This window comes from Theropithecus gelada, unplaced genomic scaffold (assembly GCF_003255815.1).
Source record: "Theropithecus gelada isolate Dixy unplaced genomic scaffold, Tgel_1.0 HiC_scaffold_15884, whole genome shotgun sequence".
NCBI classification, from domain to species: Eukaryota; Metazoa; Chordata; class Mammalia; order Primates; family Cercopithecidae; genus Theropithecus; species Theropithecus gelada.
In genome coordinates, this window is record NW_020257641.1 from 2,457,293 (window position 1) to 2,466,116 (window position 8,824).

Sequence of the window (8,824 nt, forward strand, 5' to 3'; positions counted from 1 at the left end):
TCCACTTGAAACAAAGGGCTGCTGCCAAGTTTAAAAGAACAATGTATTTTTCACCCTATCTCAATTCCTTTAACATTCTCAATACCCAGGAATTTTTATATAAAGCTCTAAAGTTATAATACTAAATATTATACAAGGAGGAGGGGAGGAAGATATGAAATGGAATAGAATGTCTAAGAAGGAGTATAAAGGTGGAGGGAAAATACTAGGACCAAAAGTAAACTACCTGTATTAGCCTGTTCTCTCATTGCTATAAAGAAATACCTGAAACTGAGTAATTTATAAAGAAAAGAGGTTTCATTGGCTCCGGGTTCCATAAGCTGTACAGGAAGCAGGACGGCTTCTGCTTGGCTTCTGGGGAGGCCTCAGGAAACTTACAATCACGGCGGAAGGCAAAGGGGAAGCCAGCACCTCACGTGGCCAGAGCAGGAGGAAGCGTGAGGGGAGGTGACACACACTTTTAAACAACCAGATCTCACTGTAACGTACTCACTCACCATCATGAGAACAGCACCAAGGGGATGGTGCTAACCCATTCCTGAGAACTCCACCCCCATGATCCAGTCACCTCCCACCAGGCTCCACCTCCAACACTGGGGATTACTATTCAACATGAGATTTGGTGGGGACACAGGTCCAAACCGTATCAGTATCTAACTACACTCACCCCAGGAAATAATACAATTTCAGACACTACAAACTGAAAAATTATATTATTCTCTTTTTGAACTCCAGGAAGTGTCTTACTTGGCAATATTCTCCCTGGTTTGCCTGGGGCCTGCATCCCCTGCCTTTGCCTCTGGGAACCATAAATGGCTTTTCAAGAGTGAGGGAGGACAGAGTAGTAGAGGCCTCGCCAGTGGTAAAATAAAAATGCTTTAGAAAATTATGTAAAGACCCCAAGACTTCTAGTATGAGTCTTTATCCTTGACTGCTTGTGTGGTTTCTCCACAGCTGCGATTCCTTCAATTCATTTATGCTTCCGATAGACGTCCCTGCCATCCTTGATGCCTTACCAGAAGAAGACAGACTAGAAACAGTTGAACGGTATTTTTTTTTAACCTTCAGCCCCTAATGTGGTCTGTTTTCCAAAAATATGTGAGGTGCTGTGAGGAACTTCAGAAGACCCCACAGTGCCTGAGCTTGCAACTCAAATGAGAAGATAAGGCTAACACCCATCCACACCACCACCTAGATAAGTTGTTAAATTCATGGTGGAGAATCGACAGTCTTTAAGCTCTACAACTTCCTGATCTTTAGCAGTTCCAGGAGTTCAAGGGAGAGGAGATCTGAGGTGGTGCCAAATGGCCTTGGAAGGCTTCAGTGGTCACATGGACTTGGGTTAGTATGTGAAAGATAGGTAGGACTTGGATGGGCATAAAGAAATACAAGTCCAGAAGCAAGGCACTTACATTTGATTTTACTGATCAGCACCCAACAGCCAGTAGAAATGGTCTTGAATCTCCTATCCATATGCTCATTTACACCTGATGTCTACAGACACAGCAGCAGAGCTGAGAATGGGAAACCTGAGCCAAGCAGAGCCCATGCCCTTGTCCCAGGGCAGCTTTTCCATCGTGAGCGCCACAGCATGCAACATTTGCACGTCCAGCTCACACGTGTGTCCAGCTGGCTCACCTGGCATTGCCCCATTTGCAAATGCCTCTAGATCTGAGTCATTACTTCCTCTTTTTTAAAAATATACTTAGCTACTTATTATATCACCACATAATTTTAGGGAGAAAATTAGAAGTTCCATATGTTTTAAAGCAGATACTTTCTACCAGGCAAAAGTAAAATTCATTTAAGATTTCTAGTTTAGTTAACCAACATAGCATAAATTTGTATACAAACTCATCTCTCATTAAAATTAGATTCCATTAGAAGATTATAGAGCACCCAAAATGTTGTATAGAATAGTGTGATGAAGGGGTAGGCTGTGGGTTCAACACCACCCCCCTCACCACCGCCACTCACTCACAGTACACCTTGGGCAACTGACTTCACCTCTCAGTGCCCCAGTGTCCTCATCTTCAAATGGAATGATCCCAGGACCCATCTTATGGGTTGCTATGAAAAGCAGATGAATTAATACATGTCCAATGTTTAGTTCAGTGCCTCACACATAGTAAGGTTTTGATAATTAGCTATACTACCATTAATGACCCTGGTATTCCAAACCCCTAGCCCAGCATCTGACACTTGGTAGGCAAGCAACAGCTCACTTTAGAATGAAGTTGTATCACCCAATAGTAACATTATGAGAAAATAAAAATAAGAGAAGATACATGGTTAGATTTCCAAAACATCAGATGAAGACGTATTTATGTCCCAAGAGGTTTTCCTCCTTCCAGTGTTATATCTCAAGTGTGGAAGAGGAATAAATATTTCTGATATTTTTAAATTTTGATTTTTCATGTCTTTGGGGGTATGAAGGAGCACTTGGATCTGCTGCTGTATCTGTGACAGCAGAGTCGGGGTATAGCACAGAGAGGGCCACCAGCCCTGCATGATGAGAGCTCTGGCACATTGGGAAGACTCTTGGTCCCAGAGTTCCTCCCTACCCACTATTTCCTGAACTCCTATTACTGAAGACCCATTCCTTTAGCTTTGTGCTTTGTTTCTATTAAACTACCTCTGGGGAGGGAATATTTTGAGTCTCACTTATAACTCAGTGTAAAATCCCCAGAGCCTTTTTAGAGTTCAGGCTTGAAGGTCAGTGGCAGGAGAGGTGATGGGAATGAGAAGACTCCTGGTCCAGTGGGGAGGTCCCAGAAAACACCAGGAGAGGACAAGTGAAAAGCTGGAAACACAAACAGCCAACTTAGGCTCTTTACCAAAAGCCAGATGCTCCCACGTGCTTCTGTTTGACGGGTGTAAGTACTGGCATGAAACGTCTGGGCTCTGATCACTGTTGAGGCCAAGCACCCAGCCCTGTGCCTGCCTGATCATCCCACTTTTGGCTCTGACTCCTGCGCCGATAGCAGTTACGTGGGATTGCATTGCCTCGAAGCGAGCGAAGGAAGTGTTCTGAAGTATATTTCTGTGGTGAGATGGATGTCTTCATTTTTATTTGAGATGGGGCTCATGAATGAATTGTGCTTATACATAGTCTTTGCTTTCTTACTTCACAAATGAAGCTATCAGTATTTAACTCCTGTCACTTACCAAAACATTATAGAAACTACAGACAGCTCCTGCCTTACATTGGTTTGACTTATGATTTTTCAACTTTACAGTGGTGTGAAAGTGACTCATTCAGTACACTCCTCGACTTATGATGGGATTCTGTTCAGATAAACCCATTGTGCGTTGAAAATATCATGAATCAAAAATGCACTTTCGACTCACGATATTTTCAACTCATGATGGGTCTAATGGGACCTAACCTCATTATAAGTCAAGGAGTATCCATATTTATCAATATATTTTTCTGACTGTTTCTTTGACATCTGCAAAGGTTCTTAGGTCTAGTTTAGTACGATAGAACACAAGTACAGTAAGCCAGGCAAAGCAGATGTATGACTCACAGATAGGCAGCAAGAATAAACAGAAGCCTAGGATCCAGGGTGAGCCAGCTCACCAAGGCTTAGTAAAGCTGCCCAGGGCAGATGCAGTCTCATCTGCATGTCTCCCACATTGCATCACAGCTGAGGGACCCCAAAAGCACTTTACTTTGGGTTTTATTCCCTGAGTGTCACAGGGATCGCTGAGCTTAAGCATTGCAGAACATTCTGTTCTGAGAGGAACAGGGACACAGCCCTGCTGTTTATCTTAGGATGTTGCATTCTCAGTACATCCTGTCCAAGAATTGCAAGCAAGAGGGGGAAGAACTGGGTGGACCAAGGCCATCTGAGGACCTGGCCTCCTGTAGCAACCCTACTGATCTGCACTCCTTAGCTCCGTTGTTCAAAAATGTTTTCATTCTTAACACATAAACACTTTTGCATTCTAGGCTGGGCGCAGTGGCTCACGCCTGTAATCCCAGCACTTTGGGAGGCCAAGGCGGGCAGATCACGAGGTCAGGAGATCAAGACCATCCTGGCTAACATGGTGAAACCCCGTCTCTACTAAAAATACAAAAAAAATTAGCCGGGCGTGGTGGCGGGCGCCTGTAGTCCCAGCTACTCAAGAGGCTGAGGCAGGAGAATGGCGTGAACCCGGGAGGCGGAGAGTGCAGTGAGCCAAGATGGTGCCACTGCGCTCCAGCCTGGGTGACAGAGCAAGACTCTGTCTCAAAAAAAAAAAACTTTTGCATTCTAAATTACACCATCAGCTGTGATGAAGCAAAGAAATCCTGATAACTCAAGCACTGATAGCAAATTATCACTGTCATGGTCAGACTAGGATCACTGCCAGCCTGCTTGTGATTTGCAGGAAGTGGTTTATTACACACCAGACTACAGCGTCTTTCACACCATATATACTCAAAAATAAGTATTTGTTGATTACGATTTCTGTTTTTTCTTTTATAAATACATACTATAGTGATAGTTTAAGTACATTTTTACAAGTAAGTAATCAATTAGTGGAATCCTAAATATGTGAGGCGAATAAGACCTGCCCACATGCAATGATACTTGACAATACCTGAGCTTCTAGAGCTTGGACTCCAGCTCTGAAAAGGAATGTTGAAGTGCCATCTACTCAAATCACTGCATGACGGCACTTCTTGAGAGGGCTGCGGCCATGGTGGGGTGATTCACATTTGCTTCAGCTTCTTTCTACCAGGCCCACTGGGGAGATGTTCAGTAGATCCAAACATACCCAGCTCCTCCTCCATACAGCACTGATGTGCATATTATTTTGACTCAGTTTCCTCATCTTTGAAATGGGAATAGTTGTACCTACTTCATAGAGGGCTGTCAGAATTAAAGGAGATGCTGATGCTGATGAGAATAGTAATTGTAATAACTGACACTCACTGAGCATTAAATGTGAGACAGGGAGTGCTTTGTAAACAGTCTCATTTAATCCGTATGATGAGCTCTTATTATTATGCCCACCTTTGAGACAAAGAAACTGCTAATGGGAAGATAATGTTTGCAAAGCACCAGCATAGTGATTTGCATATAGCAGCTGCTCAGTAAATATTAGCTTTCAGTCTAATGAGGCTAGAACAACTCTTGCAGATTTCAAGGGTATTTTTCTTAATAGAAAATTGCCATGCCCGCCTCTTTTTACATATATCGCTGCTGACGTAAAGTGGCCCTGTTTGTAATTCCAGACTTTTGCAGCCTTTGTTGCCCTTTGTTGATCTTGGAAGCGTTTCTCTAATTCAGTATGGTGGAGATGGGTGCTGTCAACAAATTAGTTGTCCTGTTCTTCTAAAGTCCTGGAATCACTGAAACTAGAGGTTGAGTTTCCCAGCCTCCCTTGCAGTTAAGTTGTCCATTTTACTAAGTGTTTGCTGATGGAATGTTAGCAGACAAGATACAGTCCACTCCTGAGGTCAGCTCTTAACAGAGTGAGTGTGTCTCCTGCACACCCTCCCTCCCTGCTTTGCTTCAGCCGAAACCCACATGCAGTGGCCCAGCTTGAACCATCAAACAACAAAGCTCTAGGCCAGAGGTCAGCAAACTATAGCTCTGAACCAGATGTGGCCCACCACCTACGTTTGTAAATAAAGTATTATTGCAACACAACCACAGCCATTCAGTTATGTATTTTTCTATGATTTCTCTCTTGCTACAACAGCAAGAAACAAAAAGTTGTGTAGTTGTAACAAAGACTATATGACCCATTAAGTGTCTAGAGGAAAAGTTTACTGACCCCTGCTGTAAGGGATAGCAGACCACAAAAAGATTGAAAAAAAAAGAACTAGACTATTTAGAAATATATTGTTGAATTTTAAAGCCATTGTGGGCTTTCTAGTTATCTTCTTTGCTATTGATTTCTATTCTAATTCCATTGTAGTCAGAGAACATATTCTGACCAATTTTAGTCTTTTGAAATCTTTCAGGCTTTCTTTATAGCCCTATATACGGTCAGTTTGGTAAATGCTCCATGTACACTGGAAAAGAATATGAATTCTGTAACCCCCATTTTTTAAAATTGCTTTTTCTTCTCTGGTTATAAATAACTACCATTATGCCTACCATTGTTTGTTGGTGGAAAGCAATTTATCAGCCTTATGCTTCTTTTAATGTAAAACAACAAAAGTAGATGGAACTAAAGTTGAATACCACAAGAATTGCATAACTCCTAAATGATCACAATATTTCATTCTATTTTTACATTGGGAAGGAAAAGCAGTTCCCACTAAACATCTTATCACTTTGCAGTGAGCTCTGTGAGCAGAATGTAGAAGTTGTATTGACTCCAGAAATGATCAAAGTGGAATTCCCTATGTTGAACTACAAGGACATCAAGAAGGAGAAGTAAGTGGATGCTTTTATGCCTTATTAAAAGGTAATCTTGGGTGAAATTCGTTCTGCATAAAGTACAACATTGTCCTGTTGTCTGAGTCTAAATAGCTCAGTCTTTGAAAAAGACACATTTCTGGTGCTTCAAGAATTTAGATGGGTACTTTATTTTAGGCACAATTATACTCCCTGAAATCTTGTTATCAAGTAAGCCTTTTAAAACTGAAATCAATTTTCCATGTGCTTATCAATCAATTTCAGGATGTGTTTGTTTCTTATTAATAGCTGATTGAGTTTCATTCTGTATAAGGAACTGGCTCTGGAGCCAGACCATCTGGAGCTGCACCATTTATACATAGAAAATCTCAAGCCAAGTTATTGTCCTTATCAACTCTGGGCCTCAGTTTCCTCATCTGTAGCGTGCAGAAAATAAAATCTCCCTGTCACAGGGCAAATATAGGGATTAAATGAGATGCCAGCGATGGAAGCACCTAGCCAGTTGCCTGATGTGAACCAGAGCTCAGTAAATGTTCTCTCCTCCTCTCCTTCAGGGGCTAACTAGCCAAGCAAGCATCATCCTTTGAAAAACTGGTTTCAAAAACACAGTAATAAACATATAAAATGTGTTCCTCCTCATTGTAATGAAAGAAATACAAATTAAAACAAAAATTTTGAAGAATACTTTTTCATGTAAACTGCCTATAGTTCATACGCTTTTTAAGTTTGAAATTCCATGTGTACACTTTATTTTTATTCTGTTTCTTTGAAAAATGCCTTTATATTATTTTTTAAATTAGAAAATATAAAAAATTGTAAATATGATAGAAACAATAATTCTACCACCCAAAGGTAGTAACATACATTTTGATGTATGGTCTTCCAAAAATATAGATATTTATATTTATATATTTATATTATAGAGTTATATATATATTTATATTTTGAACCATGTATATGGTTTAAATATATGGTGAAATATATATAAATATATATAGTTAATAATATTTTTTCCATATATATGGAAATCATCATACATGGTTTAAAATATAAATACAGGGCGCGGTGGCTCATGCTTGTAATCTCAGCACTTTAGGAGGCTGAGGCAGGTGGATCACCTGAGGTCAGCAGTTAGAGAACAGCCTGGCCAAAATGGTGAAACCCCGTCTCTACTGAAAATACAAAAATTAGCTGGGTGTGATGGCAGGTGCCTATAATCCCAGGTATTCGGGAGGCTGAGGCAGGAGAATCGCTTGAACCTGGGAGGCAGAGGTTGCGGTGAGCTGAGATCACATTATTGCACTCTGGCTGGGAGACGAGCAAAACTCCATCTCAAAAAAATAAATAAATAAAATATAAATACATATGGTTTTAACAAAATTCAGTCATATTATACATATTGTTTTATCTTCTGCACTTTTATTTCACAACATAAGCATATATTTATAAATATCCATATGAATTATTATATTTCCAAGTAGATGTACCATAATTTATTTAACCAACAATCTGCCAATGAATGTGTAAACTCTTTGCAGTGTTTTCTGTTATCAGTAGTGCTGCCACAAACATCCTGTGCCATAATTCCTTTCAAACTTATCAGACTGTTTTCTTAGGGTAAATTCCAGATCAATGCGTATTTTAAGGTTTTAATATATATTGCTTAATGACCATCCAGACAATGTGTTACCATCTCTCCTACTGGTAGAGGTGAGAACTGCCTGCATTCGAATGCCCTGGATGACGAGGAATAGTGTCATCTTTTTTTTTTTTTTCATCTTTATCAATGAGACAGAACTTTTTTAAAGACCATCTCATTTTAATTTTAATTTCTTTGTTTACAAGTTAACTAAAAATGTGTCTGTGCCTTTCAACCATTTCTCTTCTTTTATGAGGGACTTGTTTTGCCTATTTTGCCTACATTTCTGCCTTATTTGCAAGAGTCCGTCATTTATTAAGGATTATTACCCTTTCTTATATGTGCTGCAAATTTGTTTTCTCAGTTTGTCTTCTACTTTGTTGTGCGGGGCCTGCCTTTTCTGAAAGGAATGCTTACATTTCTTAGAGCAGTATGAGGTCTCTTTTTTTTGTGATAGTTTCAGAGACCTGCGGCAGCCAACACTGCTCAGAAAATAGATTGGCAGTTTCTGGTAAAAGAAAATGTAGGAAACAACATTTTAAATAGAATTTCAGTAAGCATCTGTTTTGATCAGTTAATTAATTAGTTAATTAATAGACTATTGTGTTCTCCCACCCAGCACATAAAACCTCTTGCACCTCAACACACAGATGCACTTTGTGTTTTGCTTCAAGTTTCAAAAAACTGACAAAGGGTTTTAAATGAAAACCTTTTTTTTTCTATTTCAAATATTACCTCTGGACATAGAATGACTTGCCCCAGGAGCAGGGTAATATTCAATACCTATCTATTCACTTGCTCTTTTTTTTTTTTTTTTTTTTTG

General features: G+C 40.0%; 1 protein-coding gene across 1 annotated transcript in view; it reads left to right on the plus strand.

Moving 5' to 3' along the window:
• Positions 1-8,824, plus strand: part of LOC112617152 (cilia- and flagella-associated protein 221) — a 110,805-nt gene that overhangs the window by 99,459 nt on the left and 2,522 nt on the right. The window contains exons 22-23 of the mRNA XM_025373891.1: positions 955-1,047; positions 6,285-6,380. Of these exons, the coding sequence (XP_025229676.1) occupies positions 955-1,047; positions 6,285-6,380 (189 nt within the window). The remainder of the gene's footprint in view (positions 1-954; positions 1,048-6,284; positions 6,381-8,824) is intronic.